The 22,118-nt window shown below is 35.9% G+C and overlaps 1 protein-coding gene across 1 annotated transcript in view; it reads right to left on the reverse strand.

Annotated features, from left to right (window-relative positions):
- COL12A1 (collagen type XII alpha 1 chain) overlaps nucleotides 1–22,118 on the reverse strand; it is a 98,133-nt gene that overhangs the window by 70,015 nt on the left and 6,000 nt on the right. The window contains exons 3-13 of the mRNA XM_041477463.1: nucleotides 16,787–16,903; nucleotides 15,965–16,108; nucleotides 15,026–15,082; nucleotides 14,085–14,348; nucleotides 13,807–13,971; nucleotides 13,176–13,349; nucleotides 12,076–12,366; nucleotides 11,248–11,850; nucleotides 9,588–9,860; nucleotides 7,066–7,338; nucleotides 5,878–6,150 (exon numbers count right to left, since the gene is read on the reverse strand). Of these exons, the coding sequence (XP_041333397.1) occupies nucleotides 5,878–6,150; nucleotides 7,066–7,338; nucleotides 9,588–9,860; nucleotides 11,248–11,850; nucleotides 12,076–12,366; nucleotides 13,176–13,349; nucleotides 13,807–13,971; nucleotides 14,085–14,348; nucleotides 15,026–15,082; nucleotides 15,965–16,108; nucleotides 16,787–16,903 (2,634 nt within the window). The remainder of the gene's footprint in view (nucleotides 1–5,877; nucleotides 6,151–7,065; nucleotides 7,339–9,587; nucleotides 9,861–11,247; nucleotides 11,851–12,075; nucleotides 12,367–13,175; nucleotides 13,350–13,806; nucleotides 13,972–14,084; nucleotides 14,349–15,025; nucleotides 15,083–15,964; nucleotides 16,109–16,786; nucleotides 16,904–22,118) is intronic.

A 22,118-nucleotide genomic window follows, 5' to 3' on the forward strand; every position in this document is an offset into this window, starting at 1 on the left:
TACGTGTCTTTTTGCTTATTCTAAAAAGCATAAAGATAAGAAACAAAACAGGCTGACACCTCTGCTAATGGAGACCAGCAACCTCACATATGCCAAATTGGTTTTTTTTACCAACAGCGTGTCTAGCCTAGAATCTTCAGTGATAATAAGAGGAAATATTTGGAAATTTCTCAGTGCAAGCAAGATGGAAACTTGATTACTGAATATTTTTCTAGGGGAAAAAAAAGAATCAGCCTTTTTTCTAAATTACTCTGAAATTTGTGTTTAAAAGTGTAATAACTTCCCTGATTACAGGCAGTAACTCAATTCTTAAAACTTTTCTGCAAACCATATAGCTGCCAGCAAAAGGACACCTAAAACAGATCTTCAGCTTTCAAGTTTTTCAGACATTCATTAGGATTAAGCATTTCTGTATTGATTGTTTAATCTAGCAATGAATTTTTTAGTCTTTAAAACAACTGCAATTTATGAAAGTTAATCTGCTTAGCAGCTAATGTACAGTATGTTCTTTTCATCTGACAGCATGCGTTTGGGCAGAAAATCAAATTCTTACCAGACTTAAAACCACTTCTCTTATTAAAAAACAGATTAGAAAAACAGTAGCTCTCACAAACTGCCCACCATCTGCTGCATTTAGACTCACTGCCTTCATCATGTTTCTCATTGTATTTTATTTCTGGTGTATGAGGACTTGGGTAAAGATCATACGATCCCAAGGAATATTGAAAGCCAAATGGTTTGTTTGGAGTGTTTGGAGATAAGAGAAAGACTTTTCCCTAAGACATTCCATGGGTGTTTCTTGCTTGTTCTTCAATCTGTATTACATAACATCAAATATAACCACCAGGGCAAATTTGTTTAGTTCCCCCAGCTGTCACAAGCCCTGTTCCACCCCAAGACCAATGGTAGCCTTCACTGATTGCATTTACTTTAGCAGATTCAACAACTTTGTGTGAGCTGAGGGGAATCATAGCCAAAAAGTACGTCTGAGGAAAATTTTTCCATGGCACCTTTATAGAAGTGCTCCAACCAAAGCTGCCCAGTGATGGATTGCCATGCACTTTTGAAAGTGAGAGAATAAAAGTGGAGAGTTTTCTACAGCACATATTTTGCACATGCAGTTATGTTTAAAGCACTATGAAATATAAAGCTCCAGAATTTTCACCTCTGGATGGTACTTCATAACTGTAGACAAAATCAGCCAATGACTGAAAGAGGTCATATAAAAGATGAGTATATCATAAGTTTCCTAAAAATCTGGATTACTGAAGAAGGAAAGCATACTCCTTCGACAAAGGGGCAAATACATTGTTTCCCTTTTCCTGCTCCAAAAACACAACAAAACAAAACAAAACAAAACAAAACAAAACAAAACAAAAAAAAAAAAAAAAATAAAAAAAGAAAACAATTCTGAAAGAAATCAGTTCTCTCTGAATAACAATTACCTGGTAATGGAACAGCACTCAGAAATGAGTCATTTTCTGATTACTCATTTGCTAAACTCTCTACACTGTGCTGTCTGTGAACAGTTCATAAAATGCTGATCCTCTGGCATGTGTTTATCTTAGGGCTGGACCAGAGAGCTATGCAAACAGTTTATAAAAGAGATTATCTACAGTTACTTGGGGGAATATTTGCCCTCTCTGTTTTATGTTTTATGCAGAGAAGCAATAAGGGCAAGCATATGCTTAGCAAAAAAAAAAAAAAAAAAAAAAAAAACAACAAACTCAGATTACCCAGATGGTAAATTATATCAAGTACACAGAATGGTTTCTGGGTTTCTGTGGATCAATTTTCCCAAGAATCCTGAAACAAACAAGCCACTTCAAAACACTGCAAAACTACCATGCAGAGCAAAGCAGAGGAATATGGGGGCAAATTGTAACTGCTCCAAAATATTTTGGAGATAACAAATATAACTGAAGGGCCTTCAGTGAATTCCTGGGCAGACATGTCCATGCAGATTGGGTTAGAGCAGCCTAAAAATTTCTTATCCTTCAGCAGAGAGGTTTTTTCTTCTCTGCTGAAGGATATCCTTGTCTGAGAGTAACTGCCCATGTGGGTTCTACTACTACATGCAGAATAAAATAAATCATTACTGAAAGCAGGAAGAATGCTTGCCTACATCCTTAATCACAGGAGACCATTCAGTGATTCAGTAAAATTCCATAAACATCTGAGAGTTTGGATTTTTCATTTCCTGCCTCTTGACTATAAGAGAGTTGGAGAAGGTACTGTATCCAACTCTTCTTTTCTCACTTTTCTATTAGTGCTGAAATGTTCTCTACACTCAAACTCACTCCTCTTAGGCTACATATCAATTCCATGAACTAGTAACCATACCAGTCTGAAAGGCAATCTCAGGCCTAGCTCCTGATATGATGAGCAACTGTGGCACCACTGACTGAATAGGTTTGGTGAGAATTCATATGGTGAAGACATCAAGTAAGCCCCATAGGGATTCCTGATACAGAAAAATACTTAAGTGCTCACTCTTTCTGGGTTGTTGGCAATGAAAAACACACACCACACTATTTTGTTTCTCAGACACCATGGCTCATGGAAAAACTAACTAAAATACTAAACACTTTTTATGCTTCCTTTCACAGCTTTTTTGTCATTACTGTTGATAAGTTTATTTCTCCAGAAGTTAAGACCTGTCCTATTTCCAGCCTCAGTCAGACAAGTTATTTCAGCTACTCATTAGTCAAGTATTCACTTCACTGACCTATGTAACTTTTCATCCCGGTCCAACCATATTTATTTTAGCTTCCCAGCCAGCATGACACCTCTTTTCATATAAATTTCTATATTAAGCTTTGAAATTGGAATGTTACCTTTCAGTTCTAAAATTGCAACTCTTTATTCATAATTGTCTGGTTTCTTTAAAGGTTTTGTTATTTTATTCTTCACTGTGGTAAGATAGGGACATACAGTGAAATGCTGTCTTTCATGCTGCAACAAATATTCTGAAAACCTTTCATACTGTTAGTCAGAGAGTTTTTTAAAATATCTATGACTATGTTCAAAGAGTCCTGGCCTAATTCAAGTAATTTTATTGCCCCATGAAACCGCAGATATGCTGATTACTGAAATACCTGGTAGAAATTCCATGAGGAAATATCATGAATTAGATCTTTGCTGTCATGCAAAAAGAAATTTGTATTCTGTTGCTTCCCTTTGATCACTCAGCAAGGATTGACATCTCTACAGTGCTTTTTCTAACATCTTATTTAACCAAGAAAATTTAAGAGACAGCTTTAATATGAAGAGTAATGTTTTCTGAAGAACACCCTGATAGGATTTTCAAATCCTGCTGAATCTTCAAAGAATTTACACTTGAGTCATAAAGCTATACATGTAAAAATAGTAAGTAATTTTAATTTGGTTTCCTCCCAGCTGAAGACCTGGATAAGAAGTCATTCATTTGAGTGATAGGATGCTCCTTTATTAATAGTTATCCCAAGAAAAAGTCTGTCACTGAATTTTTAATGTAATGTTTTAATTCAGTTACTTAGAGCAAAATATCTTACCGAAATGCTTCTGTGACCCTTTAAGTCCAACACCCATTTTAAACTTCATCTGGTTGCATATAAGCCTATTCCTACGATAGAGGCAAATATTCTTTTAAATTATTTGGCTCTTTAAGCAATGTTGAGAATGTTTTTCTTCTTGTTAACAAATTAGCAATTCAGAAAGTTCAAATAAGAATCAGAGCCCTTGAAGGAGATAGAGGGCAGGGAACACTGGAAGGACAAGACAATCTGTACCTGAGACTGAATTCTATTTTTCTGATTATTTTGGATTTTGGATTCTACTGTATTTCATTCATCACTCTCTCTAGGATGTGTTTTAACTGCAGTTCTGGGCAGTGCCCTAAAAGATTTTTCTTTTGCTCAAGTTTTATGATAGGATAAAATGCTAAGCTTACTTTATGAATTGAAACACACTTGGTGTCTCCACGATTCCATGTTAATAAAGGAGCTCTCCTAAGTTTACTGCAAGCATACTCAATGAAAATGTTTCTACTAAATGTAAACAGCTAACTTGGTCAAACCTTTACTGAAATTTGAGGTATGTCCCTAAGGAAGTGAACCATTCAGTCTGTTTAACAGTGAGACAGAGGCTTCTCAAGATTTGTAAAGGAAGACTGAGGCATTGCTCTACACATTGACAGCACAGAGGAGAAAGCAGGGCTCTCAGCTTCCTGTGTCTGCTTGGGACCCAGTTTGTTTTTGTTCCGAGGGTGAAATTTGATTCCTGGATGGACAGTGGCTCATGTTCAGTGGAAAGAATGAAGGAGACTCTTGCCCAATATATTCTGCAGTATTGTGAACCTGCTGGGATGTGGAGGTGAATGCAAACTCTCCTACACAGCACAAAATCTACATTTTCACCCTTCCTCTTCCTTCAAAAAAAATTTAGACCTAGGAAATAGCACTACCACCACCATCAGGCAAGGTCATTATGTCCTGATCATCTCTGGCTTTTCTGGAGGTTATGGGCAGAATATTCATACCTGATTTAATTTACCTGGATCTCAACAGTGTTCTGGACAGGAGACAGGCTCTTTTCTCCTACAAAAGGAGCTCTTTAGACCTTGCATTTCTAGTGAAAACAAGGCAGTTAGGAAACTTTCAGCATGAACTGCAAGGTGCCTGATTCTCTGACAGCTGCATCCATCAGAGTAAGCAGGTCTCAGGCAGTGGGACAGGCAGTCAGTATCTAGATCTCCCACTTACTCCTTGTATAGTCAGTGGACAGAGAAATGCTCATTTGAGGGAAAAATGTTATATCAGATGGACTATCTGCCTACTGGAAGTATTTGCCTTTCTTCATCAATCACAGAAGAATCCTAGGGAGCCCATGATGCAAACAGCAGTGTTCAAGTACCTACATTTTAGCAGGAAGAATTCAGCACACTGGTGAATCATTGAAAGTGATTTTTAAAATTATTTTATTTTACATTTTCCTATTTAAAATACTTTTAATCCATAACCTATGTAATAAACAAAAAGTCAAACTGGTGGAGAAACTGAGAATCAAGTATATTCTTACTCTAACTTGACTATCATAAAGAGACCAGCCTTAATTCCACATAATTCATCCATAAGATGTTTTCAAGAGTGGTGCCTACACAGCTGCAGTGCCAGATTTCAGCAGTGCATCCCTGGCCAGCACAGAGCAGAGTCACACTTCCTTTCAAGGCCTACGAGGAAGCTTTCCCTATCGTCTGACAATCTACAGATCACATTGAGAATGCTCACAGAGAATTAGTCTGGTAAATTATCTGCTCAATGTCAGAGAAAGAACAGCTTTTCCTCCTTATAAGAAAGCCTTTGGGTCTGACTTATGCTTTTGCCAGCATTCTGTTTATGGTTAGCTTCAGGTTCTTTGTTAGAAGCAGGATTTGACTCCATATGCCTAAGACTATGTGTTTCTCTGACACTAAAATGATCCCTGAACATCTTTCAAACTCAGTACTGTAGAAATGTTGCAAATTTTCAAATGGATGCCTTAACCCCATTAATTAATCCTGTTACATTAAGAAGAATATGCCACTAAAACAGCTTGGAAGATAATAGTTATAAGAAAATATTTAATGGAGGCTGGTGTGGAAGTACAGTCAGTTGTGGTTGGTGCTTCTGGCAAAAGCTTTTTCAAGAGACACAGAGTTACCTCCACAACTAGTGATTTAACCCACTTTTCTTCTCTAAGGACAGAAGATTTGGAAAGTCCATGAGAAGTAGGAGAGTGTCCACATCTATTTTTCATTTAGATATTTATTTCTACAGAAAACTGTAGGAAGGCACTTTAAGACACCATAAACATCAGTCTGATAATGAATAAATAATAACAGAAACAATAAATAATTACCTTCAAGTGTTTCTCCCTCGCCCGAAAGGGCATCTCCTGCTCCAGAGGCATACAAGGCAGACACAGTCAGCGCATACCTAGTGGCTTGGTCCAAGCCTTTCAGCACTTTAGAGGTAGTGTCACCTTTCACAGTCACTTCCTTAGTTTCACCTCCTGCGACTGGAGTGTACGTTATAAAGTACTGCTGCACTTTGCCAGGAGCAGCAGCCCAAGACAGCTTCATTGTTGATGTTGTAGCATCAGAAACTCTCAAATTTCTTGGATTTCCTCGGACTGCACATGTTAAAAGATGTTGAAAACAAGTTGAAGCAAGCTTAATTTCTTGGTTTATCTCTTAGACTAACACTACAAAGGATTTTATGCTAAAATACAATTCTCTAATAGGCTGGACCAACACTGCTACAGTGTACCTTTACTGTAATCAGGACTGTACGTTCCCATCCCCACCCTCCTTAGGCAAAAATGTACAATAAAGTGCACTTAATTTTTTTTTCCCGGTTAAAGTAGGCTCAATCCTGGAGCACTTATACACACTAGCTCCTCTAGATACGCTCAGATTCAACAAAGATCAATGTTGAAGTCACCGTCTTCAGAATCAAGTCGAAGATGACAAATTAAATGTGAAATTAACATGTTTTGGTTTCCTAAAGAGGTCTTTTTGATTATGACTTTGATGGATCAGTGAAACTTCAACAATGATCAGGACAGTCATACCTTCGGTAGTCTCTGGATTTTGTTTAATAAGGCATGATACATGTTAAAGGATCATGCATTTTCACAGACATTAAATCTACAGTGATAACTTGAGAAAATTAAATGTTCCATTAATTTCTTGCTAAACATTCAGCACAAAGTGCAAACAGAGTCTGAATTTGCTCAAAAGGTATATAATTTATATCATTGACTATATGAAGAATCATGGAGACAATTAAACATACAAGTAGATTCTTCACCCAAGTTACCTTGCCATATCAGGTTCAAGACACTGTATTTTAAAATGAAATATTGCAATTTTGATAAATTCTATTGTCTTACATTATCTCTCAGCTAGGCTTGAGCAATATTATAACTCTCTGTTCATTTAGGATAATACATATGGACTATGTGGTTTATTCTCCTTTCAGTATGAATATGTCAACATGCAGTGAGTTTCTCACGCTTACTATGTTCACAGCATTGATCATGTACCTTCATCAGTTTTTGCATATCCATTCAATGAATTCCCAGGCCCAGACTGATACTCAGGGACAACAGACACTTCATATCTTGTATCTTGGATCAAATTCTGCAGAGTAGTTGACCTATCATTTGCTGAGACAGTCACTTGTCTCGTTTCTCCTCCAGTAAGTGGTCTATAAACAAGCCTGTACCGTAGGACATTTCCTGGAGCTGGAGTCCAGCCAACTACAAAGCTATCGGTAGTTTCATCTGTAATCCTTAAGTTTCGAGGAGCACCTTTAACTATAAAAAATATACACATGTAAGTTGTAAATATTTGCTTTTAATGAAGAAGTATCTGAAGCAAAACCACGTCAACCATTCTGTTAGTTCATCCACCTTACCAAAACTGCTTATATTGCCCTACCATTGCTTTAGGGTGCTTTAGTAATTTCTGAAAATTTAGGATCATAGTTACATTCAGCAGTGGAATGAAGTTGTCTCCAAAAATGCATTCATCCCAGTTTATAGAACTGCTTCTGAAATTTAAGATAGTCTGACTGTGTTTAGTGGTAACAGTAGAACTGTACAGTGTAAGGGGACATTTGGGCATAGTGAGGAAACTTCTTAACACAACAAATGATACAAGTTTCCTTGCTGCGGTCCTTTGCTTCTGCACCTCTTCCATTTACAGGTGGAAAATGGCATTTGTCAGATACACCTGACTACACACTCGGCTGTCCTATTTGCAAGAACAAACAAGGAACAAAGAGCAAAAAAACCCCACCAAACCAATTCTATTTCTTTGAATATTTCAAACAAAAAATATATTCATTGAAATATCAGTTGCATCTAATGTTTAAAAAAGGTTTCTTAAATTTAGTCTCTAACTCAAAGAAATGGCTTGTTATCCTAGAAACTAAAGAAAAAAAACTGAGGTGAATCCTCTAACCTAGCCTGCTCCTTGACAAAAGATACAGCAGTTCAGATGAGCTCAGTGGGCACAGGAAAAAAAGACTTGAAACTTCCAACAGAAATAAAGATCTACTGTACTGCATGCTGCCTAGCAGTACATAGCATTGTCACTTAGGGGGGAAAAGTTCTGGTTTTTTGTTGTTTGCTATCTATATTCCATAAGTATTGTTCTTCAAAGTTAAGAGCGGAATAATTAATAATCCCAAATTTAAAAAAAAAAATTGTTTTCTATTAACCAGAAACACAATATTCAACCTCAAATCCTTTAAAAGCCTGAAACCAAAGTTAATTGCCAAGAGAGCCATCTGGCTCAAATTGTTAGCTCTGATAGATCTGCATAGATCTGATGTTTACGTGGCTGTAGAAGAACTCTGTCTTCTGAGACGTGCTGGGATATCATCAGATCACAATGTCAATCATTATTTAAGGCAGTATCAGTTACAAATGGGAAGACAGATTATTTTTATTAAATCTTTTCCTTCTCCTGTCCTTTATGCACACAAGCTACATGTTCTATCAGCCAAGAGTTTGTTTTCCTAAGGGAAAATTATGTGTGGCCAAAATATTCTGGTACAGTCATGGAAATGTGCACACTGACAGTGTAACCTGTATCTTCCAAACTTAACATCCAAACTAAGCAATTTTAAAAGTGTTTATTTCTATCAGTCTTAAGAGGAAAGAGCAATTAACAAATCTTCAAGCTGTTTCTCTTGCTCCCTTGGAACCATTTATGTCACCAAAGGTCACAAATGACAGCATGGAATAATGAAAAAGACTAGATCAATATTTTTAAAAGCATGATTTAAAGTAGACTGAGTGTTCAACTACTGGAATAGAATATCAAATCTACTGTCATGCTGCTCTTTTCAATCAGGAGAAATGCATCATGGCAACTCTATCAAGAAAAAGTAAAGCTACCATGCTTAAATTTACAGCCACTGATCACATAAAACACATACTGACATCAATGGAAGTTTTGAATCAGTTATTGGATCAGACCAATGAATTTCTGATAAAAAAAACAGTTAACCAAAACTCAAGGCCTTTTAAGCCTATTGTATATAGAACAAGATTTCTATTAGTGTTATATTAGATGTAGACATAGCAAATCGCATAGGCACATATTTGTCTTTAAATGTATTGAAGTCAGCATGCATTCCTGCATCAGTCTCATAATTACTAAATAGAGTAGAATAGAACTGAATAGTTCCATTGGAAAGGATCTACCATGTTCATCTAGTCCAACTTGAGTCTATATTGACAATAATTCATGCCATGGAATTTAATGTTGAGGGCACGCTATTTCATTTGAAAGCAGGCTACTGCAAAGGAACACAGCAGAGGAACACATCCAACCTCAGAAAAATTAAAGTCCAATCTTAGCAACTTTGCTTGCATATTATTGGAATTTTAAATCTTTACTGAATGCATTGAGATACAATAGTTTATTCTCATCCTGCACGGCAGTACAGCTTCTCAGCCTTAGTTCACTGTTCCTCATTTCCCCATTCTCCAGCTAAGCAAATTCTTATTTGAACATATGACTCCCTTGTGTCTGAGAATAATGGGAATCCTACCTTCTAAGGTGGTTTCCTCTCCATCCAAGGGAGGGCCATCACCATCTTCATATTCAGAAATCACACTGACTGCATAAGTAGTTTCAGGTAGTAAATTGGTGAGAACTGAGCTAGTACTTGAAGCTGGTACAGAAACAATGAATTCATCTCCACCGACTGCTACTTTGTATTTAATGAGATAGGACAAAACCTCAGATCCAGCTGGAGACCAGCTCACTTTGAAACTCTCTGATGTTATGTCAGAAAAGACCATGTTCTTTGCAGGTACGTAAGCTGTATGGAAACAAAAATGTGCATATGAGACATACTGGCAAGAATATGTTAAATACAAAATTTCTACAACAAATAATTAAATGTTCCTCAATCATTTGATTTATTCTAATTGAACAGATTTGTTTTGACACGCACACAAGATTTGTTTTCTACGCTTGCTTATATCTATCAAATTTCAAGAACATCATATCTAGGCTGCCTAAAATCATTCACAGTAAGTAGAAGCACTGACTCGGTGATTTCTAGATCAAATGAAAACAGTCACTCTATAAAAAATATATTGTTATGAAAACTTAATTTAGAATCTGATTATCAACTCAGGTTCCCTATTTCATATGTCCAATGAACAGCAATAACATTATGTCCTCAATGGAAACTAAAAAGTGTTGGGGATTTTTTCAGATCTAGGTTAAAAACAAGACAAAATAAAACCCAGTATTTTTTCAGGAATGAAGTCAAAGGGGGAACAAGGAATTTGACACGAGGCACAAACACAAATCTGACATCCTGGGCTTGTTTTGCTTGGCCTAGTCAGCCTGTCAGTGGGGATCTTAAAGCTGTTCAAGCCTTCTAAAACAAAGGTTGCTTTGCTGGTTTGTTCCTCAAAGCTATCCTGAAACAAAAGGTTTAATTTTAAAGAGAACTGGGCTTTCAACAATGGGGACTTTTCAATGTTAGTGTCCTGCTAAGCATAGGTAGGGACATTGTGGGTGCAACTCATCATAAGTAACTTTATCTGATCAAAGTTGGCAATTAAGAAAACTGCTGAATGTTAAATATTATCCATGCTGGCCTAATTTGGATGCATGTGAAGACTTTCATGTGCTCTTCCCTTCAGTCTTTACCATTAGATTGCAATCACTATCACCTAGCATCTGCTGTCTCAAGTTGTCTTGTCTAAGCCAGTTCCAGAGGGCCATTAATTTTACCCTAAAACTTTATCAAATTCCCCTCTAGAGCTGTTGGCCTTACTTCATTACCTTTGAACATCTAAAAGACAAGGTTAGACTTGCCACCTCATTTTGTAGAGCTAAAAAAAGAATGCTCTGGTAACTGTTTTAGTCCAGACATTGAGTACAAAAGCAGAGTGTATGCACTAAGGTCATTCCAATAGACACACATTTTATTAGCTTTTTGAATACCTAGCAGGGGTGGAGAAAAAAAAATTTTCCAATATTTTTTTCATTTCCATTTATCCATTAATTTCATCTGTTGCTTTCAATATATTTGAAAATGAGAAGCAAATCTCCGGTTATTAAAATTATCATTTGTATATGGACAATTTCATCAAAATAAATTCTTAAGGTAACTATAATCACAAAACATTGGTTCAGATCCTCTTTTCATTGCATTTTCTACATTCCTCTAAGTAATAGTAGTTGCTTACATTTTCTCCTTATAGCAGCCAGCTCCTGCTCAATTCGTAGGCAGACAGACTGTGTAAGTTCAAATGATATTCTTTGAAAAGCATCAAAATCTTCCACTGTGTAAACATGGGTGTCCGCAGGAGGTGATGCGATAGCTTCCAACTCTGTGCGCACTGCATCCTTCACACCAACTGCAAATATTTCTACATCTGCATCCCTCAGCTTAATTGCAGGTTCTTTAAAAGCATCTGACGATTTTCCATCAGTGATAAGAATCATTACTCTTGGCACGTTTGGTCTTGATCCTTTGCTGGTAACAAACACTTTCTCCCTCACATATGTCATTGCTTTGCCTGTGTTGGTAGATCCACCTCTGTAGGGGAAGGTGTTAATAGCCTGAATTATGTCTTCCACTCTGTTGTATCTGTTCAAAGAAAACTCCATATGGGGATCTCTGCTGTATTGGACAAGACTTATCTGTACTTTTCGAGGTGATATCTCAAAGCTTTTAACTAACACTTCCAAAAAGGCTCTTACTTTTACAAAATTGGCGATACCAATGCTGTAGGAACCATCCACTAAAAACACAACATCAGCTTTTACATCCACACCACGTGAGCATTCTGCAAAGAAAAAGAATAACCACTGTAAATGTATTTTCAATAGCCACATAGCATTACAATGGTATCTGTAGTTTGTGTATTACACACACAACTGCTTATAAACAAAGTAAACTACACTAAGCAAAGGTATTTCTCAAAAATAATAAAGGTATGATATTAAAACAAGCATCAGAGGTTTCATCAACAAAGAGCTACAATTTGAAAATAAGGTGGCTCCAAACTTACCCACTTGAACTTTTACTTGTTGTGTTTTTTCCATTATCGTTATTGGCTCACTGGGGGTCAGTCCTTTCATTGCATAAACATTAATTTGGTACTCTGTGTCTGGAGAGAGATCTTTAACATTCAGAGCAGTTGTCTGAGGACCCACACTCAGTACATGTTGCTTTCCCCCAGCTATCATTGGAATGAACTGCAGACGATAGCCAGTTATTTGGCTTGTGGATGGATCCCAAGTGATTCTAATAGATTTTGAGGAGATCTGAGTTGCCACCAGATTTGAAGGAGGCTCCACCACTGAAAGAAATCAAATGCAAATGCAAAATATTAGTTACAATTATAAACATATGTTCTTAACAGTTTTTATTTCTAGAATAAGTTTAGTTATCTTTGCTTGATCCTTACTAAAATCACTTTTGGGGTTTTTTTTAGCATAAATAGACAGAAATTAATTACAGGACAGTCCAAATGAGACGTCAGTGAGAAGGCAAAAATATGAGCAATGCATTTGTGGTCCCTCATGTATAAGTTCCAGGAAAAGTGCTGCCCAGCTCTAAAATTGCTTCAACCAAAAGGGAAGGAATCACTCACAGGAACACGTTAGAAAGTGTGAACAAATGCAGACTTGAGCAGAATACTACAACAGCAGAGTCATCTCTACTGCCATTTTTGTCAAAGAATAATTAGTTATTAAAACTTTACAGGGCGAGAAAGCTGCAGTGATACAGCTTCATGTCTTTGCCTTCTCAGCTTTCTCCAGTTTTCATGCTTTGGTTCTCAATTTATTACATATTTTGACCCTTCACCAAGCAATTTTTTTTTCCTTTAACACATTTTTCCACAGAAGTGATGCCTGTGTCCAAACTGCACATCACTGTATTGCCTTTGAAACTATGGAATAATAGAGCTAATCCAAATCTGCTACATCACATGTTCTGTTATCCTACATTTAAAGGCACAAAACTGAAACCAGTCTTCCACACTTGCTAAGTGAGGTAAGGGATGAAACTCATTTCTAGAAATAAAGCAAAGGAAGTAGGGATAGCCTCCTCAATAGACATTGGGATAAACTGAAGCTACAAAGACTTTTTTATAAAGTATCTCACCTTCTTCCCCACTAACCAGTTCACCTAGTTGTTCATCAACACCGGAGCACACTTGCAAGATAATTTCATTCTGTATATCCACAATTCCATCAAAATTAGCCACATTGAACACATGCTTCAGTGATGGCTGAGATGCAATTAGCTTGAGTTCCTTTGCATCTGCTGCTTTGATACCTAGAAGTTGTAATAGACAGGGCTATGGTTAAGTAGCCATAAAATACAGACACCTTCAATGTACTTGTGAAGTATTAAAACATCCTGGTATAAAGCTGAGTTTAAATTAGTTCTGCCTTCCATCATGATCAACAATCAAGCTACAAAATAATGATTAATGAAATGAAGTGGCAGACTCAATTTTCCACCAGGGAAAATAACATGGTGTAAGGAAAGAATGAGGCCAAGGTTGAAACTATGCTAGTCAGTCATATTAATCTCAAGGTAGAAGTTACATAATTACCATCAAATTAACACAACTGGTGTGTTCCACTCTGGAGGGCACAAATGACCCATTTCAAGGTGCACACATGAAAAGAGGGTCATAATGAAATTCTTCAAACACACTGTCTGCAATACTTAAAAATTAACTTTTTATGAAAGTTAATCTCTCAATCATTAGAAAAACTCAACATACCCAAAGAAAAAACTTCAACTCCTATGTTGCGAAGCTCTCTTGCAGGAATTTCTACATCATCTTGAGCTTTTCCATCAGTAATGACAATGGCTACTTTGGGAAAGCCTTTTCTTGCTCCAGCAGACTCAGTGAAGGTGTTTTGAACAAGGTAATCAATAGCCTCACCTAAAACCAACATCACAAGTTGTGTCTTTTTAGACTTGTATGAACTAGTATTTAAAGCAAATTTGAACTATAAAATCAAATGCTGAATAAACATGTATGTGGGAAATATGTACCTGTCATTGTGTTGCCACCTTTGTAAGGTATCCTTTTAATTGCATCAATCAGATCACTTCTTCTGAAATATTGATTTAAATTGAACTCTGTTCTTGTATCTGAACTGTACTGAACAACTCCAACTCTTGTCTTTTCTTCCCCAATGTCAAAAGCTGATACAAGAGCAACCATGAAGTCCAGAATATATCCAAAGTTATTTCTTCCTACACTCCATGAACCATCTACCAGGAAAACTAAATCTGTCATTGCACTTATGGAGCATCCTGGAACACAACAGGGAAAAAAGGAAAACCAACTCTATTAGCAAATTAGCAATTGCATTCTTACAAATCAGTGAGAAATGTCGAATGAAACTTAGTAGGTAAAAGCCAAAGCAAACAGATATTTAAAAGATTGATCTTATCTGGGATACTTTGCTTGGGGAAACATTACTTACATAAGTGAACACCCATATGAGTTTTCTAACAGCCATTATCAAAATGGAGCTGCTTTGAGACGCCTTTCACGCTAATCCACAAGATCTGTTATGCCACAACAGATGAAAACACCCATACAAAACTTTTTGCAATGATTTGATGCTACAGAAAAATTTTATTTTGTTACCATTTGTGCCTCACATCTTTTTTTCCCCATTGTAGCTGCACAGGTTCTTCTGCAAAGCCTTTTATTCACAGCACAACACCTTTTGTTGATAGGACCAAGACACTCATGGACTTGCTCAGGTTAGTTGCATGAAATCCCTAGCTTCAGTACCAACTTTGTACCTTAATCTCTCAATGCAACTTGTCTTTCTGTCACAAGTCCCTTCACAAGTTTTCTCAACTCTGCACAACTTTACAAGTTTACTTCTTGGTAGGTAGCACAGAAGCACAGTTTAACTTTGCGAGCTAGACTTCAGATAAGATAAGTGTCAGATAAGTTGAAAAGCAAAGCACCTTACTTTGTAATTGAGCCTCAACCTTCTTTTCCTCTGGTATCCCTGGGCCGCCTGTCTGAACTACACAAAGCACAACATAGACAGAATAAATGGGGGAAACAGGGTTAAATTTTTAAACATCAAAGAAAAGCACATAAGGAATTAGAGACATGCATCTAACAAGCCTCAGAACACAAAAACATAAATGCAGATCCTGAATATACCACCTGTACTTCCAGATTTGACAACATAGTATTCAGCATGACACAAAATACCAAAATGTAAATATCTAAGAATCTTCTGTATTTGTACATCTTGTAGATGTACAAAATTCCTGAAAATTAGCTGCAACATGTCTGGAAGAAATACCAGTATTACCCGTCTCTAACACCTAGGAGAATTGATAATTTTCCCATGGCTCTTTGTGAAGCCTGAGACATGATACAAAATGTGTCATAGAAAAGAGTCTGCTATGCATTTTTATTTAATTAAATTTATTTTATGCTTTATAATTATTCATATAAATTATTAAAGCTTAAATTCCATATTTTAGTATGCATCTAGGTATATTGTGTCACATTTTATTATTATTTGATGAATATAATTTGCTTTCTCACACAGGATGCCAGTTCCATTCATTTGTTACTGAGGTCAATGATTTTCTTCCCCTTGAATTCAGCAGATGCAATTTATTGGAAGTAGATATAGCTCAAAAAACATAGTGGCCTCCTGCCAAGAATTCTATAGGGTTGGCAGACACTATATCCGTGTTAGTGTCCTTTGATCTCTTGCAAATTTTCTCTGCTTCTACTAGGACTAATGGTAAAAAGCTGTTCAGACAGTTTCATCAAAGGAGTGTTTAGGTATGTGGCAATTTTGTTGGAGAACTGGATCAAAGCCAAGTTTTGTGAATGACCGCTCAGTTTTCTTAATTTGCGTTTTAATTGTACTGCAGCTACTTACTTGTCAGCTGGCCAAAAACAGGCAGACTCTCCTCTCTGTTGTCATATGAAGCTATTGATACAATATACTCTACATCAGGTATAAGATCTGATATGACAGTTTGGGTAGTGCTAGGTGAAAGAGTAAATTCTTTAGTAGGTCCATCTGCAATAAATATATAAAACACTCAATGCAGACTTAAAATCCAGTAATATTGATAAGCTGATTGTAAAACAAAATGCAACAGGCAACAAACTATCTCAAATAACACAATAATAATTTTAGAATTATACACTCTCTGTTTTCATGAAGTATAAATATTGAAACATGAAACTTTAAGCTAATGTATTTTTTAATAGTGAAAAAAAAATGCTAAAGTGTTTAATAAATTCCAGGAAATTTGAAACTTGAAATGTGCATAAAAAATGTACTATCATCTAACAAATCATGTCCTGTTCTGATTCAATATCACTTTCACACTGATTATTTCTCAAAGTGAAATAGAATAATGGCTGTCTTACACAGCATAATACAATTCTTGAACTTTAAGGTGAAAGCATAGAAGAGGAGCAGAATGATGATTCTACCTTCTTTTGCCACTTACAAAGCAAAGGCATCCAAAACTTGTTACTTGCAGTCCCAAAATGGTAAACACTAAGGCAAGAATAGCTCTAACTTGGAAGAATAACTGTTTTTCCTGTATGCCCTTTGCTGCTACCCAGGCTTGATCACTAACTTACAAAACATTTTAATGGCTACTCTCATACCTAAGTTAGATATAGGCAAAAATAAACTCAATATTTCAAAGCTTGTAATCACATGAAAAAATTTGACAGAACTCACCATTTGTTGGAACCACAGTTATTCTGTAACCCACTATTGCATCCGGTGGCCTTTTCCATGACATTTGAACATTATGTTCATCTATAATTGTAAAATTCAAGTCTGATGGTGGGTTAACTGCAAAAGATTTATACCAGGTAGATGTTTAAAATCTTGAACAAGTTTTGGCAAATGAATAAATAAAACAATGTTGAGCAAAGCTTACTAAAATTGTCTTTGCATAAATTTGTTTCCAACAAATATAAAGATATATTGTTGGAAAAAGAGTAAAATAAAAGCTGACAAAATATGACAAAACATCAAAGAGTATATGCATTACAGAGGACAGCACAGAACATGTTTCTTGAGTTGCCAAGACATTCAAGAATGGCCAGCAAAATCAAGCACAATAGAAAACACATTTGGATACAAGTACAATGAGTTCACAGATAATCACCACAAATGCAAACATTTCACATAACAATTAAAGGAATTTTTTTTACATGCTGGGTGCAATCCGTACAAGCATGCCAAATCACAACCTGCTTACAATATCATGAGATCATTTAGGATGTGGAGAACACAGTACTCTTCTTAATTAGACATCAAAGAATTGATCAGTTTTTTTTATATAGTCTCTGCATATTGTATTTCTTATCAATTTCACTGAAACTAGAAACTTGGCAGAGAAAATAAACTATTTAAAGAATATAGGAAAAGACTGGGCATTTAATGTTCAGTAAAACAATTTCTGTTAGGGTCTAGATAGGAATATACATGCAAAATGTATATCAGCAATAATGATACACTGATGTATCATTATATTACAAAATATGGAGAACTCCACCCCTTTGTTCCTAGAAGCCACTAAAGTGACATACTTTGCATATAGCAACAAAGGATTTAGGAACGAAGGGAATAATAAATGGCATTAGTAGTGGTTGCAATTTGCCAAAATATTCAAGCTGATGTAAAGTTCTCAAAAATAAAATTCTACCTGTTTACACCAGATTTCCGTACAATTTCAAAGGTGTAAACTATGTTTTCATGTTCCCTTTGCAGCAGGTGTACCCATACTAATAGTGGCATTTTAACATAAAATGCCAGTATGGTTCCAAACAACACAATGGTTAATTATGAAGAGACAACATCAAAATGTATTTAAGGACATTTATTTTACAGAATTTATAGAAAATGGCAAAGAGGGCACCAGTGAACTGAACAAATGACTGCAAATAAAACTTATAGGAGCTGATGACAGAAGTAACTGAACAGTACAGAAAGAAATAGTTTATATATGCTAATTTGCAGCATCATGCATACATAAATGAAATGTTGATTATTGGTTTTTTAGCTTCCCACAGTGGACAAAGCCTCCATGTACAAGATTCATTACACAAAGACATTTAATAAATATTTTATAATGATATTCTCTTTTTAAAATTTTCATGCTTATTCATGCAGTATTTTACTGACTCACTGTCAGTGCATGGTAGGTGTATTATATATTATTGTTTAAATAGGTCTACAAAGTAAGATTAGATCTAGCCATACTTTCCTTAACTACTAGTGAGAGAGTTTTGCAGGCATTTTTAAAAGACAGATCTTCTGTTTCACAGAAGATCTCCATCATATGTCAGATTTCATATCAGATTTGAATATCATTTTAAAAGCAGATAAAGTAGTAAATGCTAGAATGTTTAATTATGAAAAGACACTGTCCAATTACAAAAAGTAAAACTGAGCTAAAAATATATGACATTTTTTCCTTTTAATTTTCTGTAATTTCCAACCATAGGATAATATGGCTTTATAATACTGATACAATAGATAACACTAGTACTGAAGTAAATGTTATTTTTCCTGTTGTCCATACACAGGCAGTGAGATTAGACCATTAACCTGCATGCACAGTTTATTCATCATTCAGTTTATGAGTATCACAATGCTAGAGATGGCAGGGTAGTTACTTAGTATCAAAATCATGCAACATGTGTTAATAGTAAAATACATTTAGATTATAAGAATATCATTATAAAATATTGTTTCAGTAGCAATGGCTCAGGACAAATTTAATGCAAAGGCAGAGACAACTGACCTGAGCATGCTTTTAAAAAAAATTCAGTACATGGAAAAAGTAGCACCACCAACCTTGCAAGTAAATTGGCATGTTGCAGCAGAGACTTTAGGCTTTAACTGCTGAAGGACAGCAGCAGCCCAGCTTGTTGATATCCAAATGACCGGATTCCAGATAAACTGAAAAAGCTGGCTGTGAGGAAAAGTCTTTAGCATTTTAAAGGATGTTTTTCCATTTTATGAAAATTCAGATGTGGGTCTTGGCAGGTAACAAGAATAGTACATTGACACATGAGTGATGTATCCATTCATCCAGGTGATCATAAACAATGGCACTGCAGGGGAACTTGAAAGCCCCCTTGTCCATCCCATGGTCAAGACAAGATTGGCCACCCTGTGTCACTCCTGACGTTTTCCTGAGATCATTCTTAAAGACCTTCACTATTGTCAAGACTGACAGCTTCCCACAGAAATTACACCAAGACCTCACTGCCTTTATCATCATATTTATTTCTGACACCTAATCCCCACCTTCATTGCTGTACTTTAAATCCATTCATTCTCAGCCTATGGCTGGCTTATCAAACTCAAGCACTGAATGCTTCTCCCATAGAAATCCAAAAAGGAATCTTTCTTGAGTAAAAAAAAAAAAAAAAAAAAAAAAAAAAAAAAAAAGCTGTTTGGATCCAATGTCATCAAAATGTCTTCCAGATGGCCTGTGAGCTTTTGATACTCAAATAGAATCTCCAAAACATCCATAGACCTTCACAGGGGTCAGATTTCACCCAAGTGAAACCAGCTGTGGGGTGAAGACCAAACCATGGTCATATGACAGAAAGTAGTAAGCTGATCTGAAGTACAGAAAAATGTTTAGATGATAAAAACCTTATTGTGATAATAAAACAGGGCAACTGTTACTCCATCTCATTAAAATTTTTCTCCAGAAAGGAATTCATCAGTGGAAAAATAATACATTTGCAATACTGAATCAAACCAGACTCTAGAAAAAAAATGCCCCTTGTTGTAGTAGGAGTTTGCCCCTTTACAGGGACAAACCTTAAAACTTCACTCAACAAAATCTTATGTGTGAGTGCAGCTTAACTCCAGCAAGAAGTCTTGATGTCAGGCTGCCTGCAGCAGTGAAGTTGCACGTATTCTTATTGTAGTGACACTGCTGATCCTGTGTCCATCAAAATCCATGCCAAACCTCTCACTGACTTGTCAAGGTACAGGATCATGATCACAACGTGTCATGGTGTTGTAGTATTGCCTACATACAGTGATCCAACTGTTGAAGCACAGAAATGCATGGCTCCCCTACAGGTTTCCAGAGTAGCAAAAACATAGCCTGCTGTACAACAATCATGTTTCCACAGCATTAATTTTGACCATCCTTAGAATTGTGTTATGATAATTTCCTCAACTGGATCTTCTATATTATGCATCACAAAAGAAAAACAAAAGAAAAAAATCATACATAATATACTTAAAACATTGCCAGTTTTTGTGTTATATACACATGTAATAAGGCTATAATTTCTGAAAAAAAAAAAAAAAAAACAAAAAGAGGGCAAAGCATCTTTCTCATGCTATGCAGGTCTTATATGTCTTATATTAGTTGGTATTACTTCACAAGAAATATAAAAATTTTACAGCTTTTTGCAGATAACACAATGTGACTGCTAGAGGATCCCAATGAATACCTTAACAAGACAGAAATAAAATGAAACTGGAATATCAAGTAATTTATATCTAGAAGCAGATTTAGAAGTGATATAAGTTGGAAGTAGCTGCCATCCACAATCCCTATGTGAAACATATTTTGTGATTCTATCACTGGAAAGGACACACTACAATTAGCATGTAAAATAATGTGTTAGCCCATGCTAACATATCATACAATCTACAGAAGCTGAAGAGTAAGCTCAGCCTTACCATCCCAGTGATAAGGCCTGCTGAGGCTGGAAGATGCCAGAACTCTTAATTTACTATTTTTTTCAGAAATGGCATGAATTTGGTACAACTAACTAGATCATGACCCCAGTTAAGCTCCTCTGAAGCCTGCATTGTCAAAGTGACTGGAATGACCTACAGCCTAGGAAGGTAGTAAAGAGCAGCTTCTAAAAAGAGCAGTTATTAGACTTGTTAGATATTCATTGCCAACCATAACACACATTGCCATCTGTATCTTTGCATTTTTAATTTTATATATGTTTATGAAACTTCTTCAAAATTGAAGATATACAGCTCATAAGTGTACTTTCAAAAATTCATATAAAACCATATACCTGTACAAATAAAGACATACATATCTCAACATAACCCATATACATATACACACATTGTATGTATGAATATTTACCAAATTTTACACCTGTGTGCATATATATGTATATGCATGTGTATATACACTTAGACATGCATGGATATTTTGTTTCTAATTAGCAGCAGGAAAAAGTATAGTCACCCTTAAGTATATAAAAATTCCAATGCCAATCTACATGGCTCTCTATTTAGGAACTTTGAAATCAACAGATTCTTTCTCAAAAGATATTGCTATCAAAAGGTAATAAAAAAATGGTTCTACCAACCAGTTTCAAAACTTCAAAAGTTTTAGCTATCCCAAATCACCTCTGAATCATTCAGTCAATGAAAATTAATGTACTCAATACAGCTTTATTACAAGCCAAAAATTCTAATCCTTTGCAACTGCTATGCTGCAATTATTTGTCACTTACTATACTGGGGTCCTGGTAACAGATTTTTCACCAGACAAACCTTTCTATGCACAACACAAAGGTTCCACACCTGGATCAGTGATGCCCTCCTTCCCTACCTCCAGCCTAGAAAACAGACTTTTCTAGGTCTCAACCAATTCCTGGAAAGCTGAAAAGTCAGCACCTTCAGAAGCTCAGTTAGGCTACACAAAACCAATTATTTCCTCATTTCTTTCCTGTGCCTTTGAAAATCCCTCTGTATTAAGAAACATGATATGCTACAGAAGCCATGACAACATCACAGCAGTAACTGAAGGTTATAATTAATAGATTCTTCACATGCCAATGTACTTAACTATGACTAGAATAAGAGCCCTTGGCTTTGTGATCACAGATGAATAAAATACTCTAACAGAAAGAAATTCTGACATGTGGACAGATATGGAATGCACTGGAATATTGCTGTTCTGGACTAAAAAGGCACAAAACAATTTTATGTTTAAACACCTTTATGTTTAAGTATAAAATATAGAATCATACACAAGGAGTTTAAGCTGGGA

Source organism: Pyrgilauda ruficollis, unplaced genomic scaffold (assembly GCF_017590135.1).
Source record: "Pyrgilauda ruficollis isolate IOZ18807 unplaced genomic scaffold, ASM1759013v1 scaffold40, whole genome shotgun sequence".
NCBI classification, from domain to species: Eukaryota; Metazoa; Chordata; class Aves; order Passeriformes; family Passeridae; genus Pyrgilauda; species Pyrgilauda ruficollis.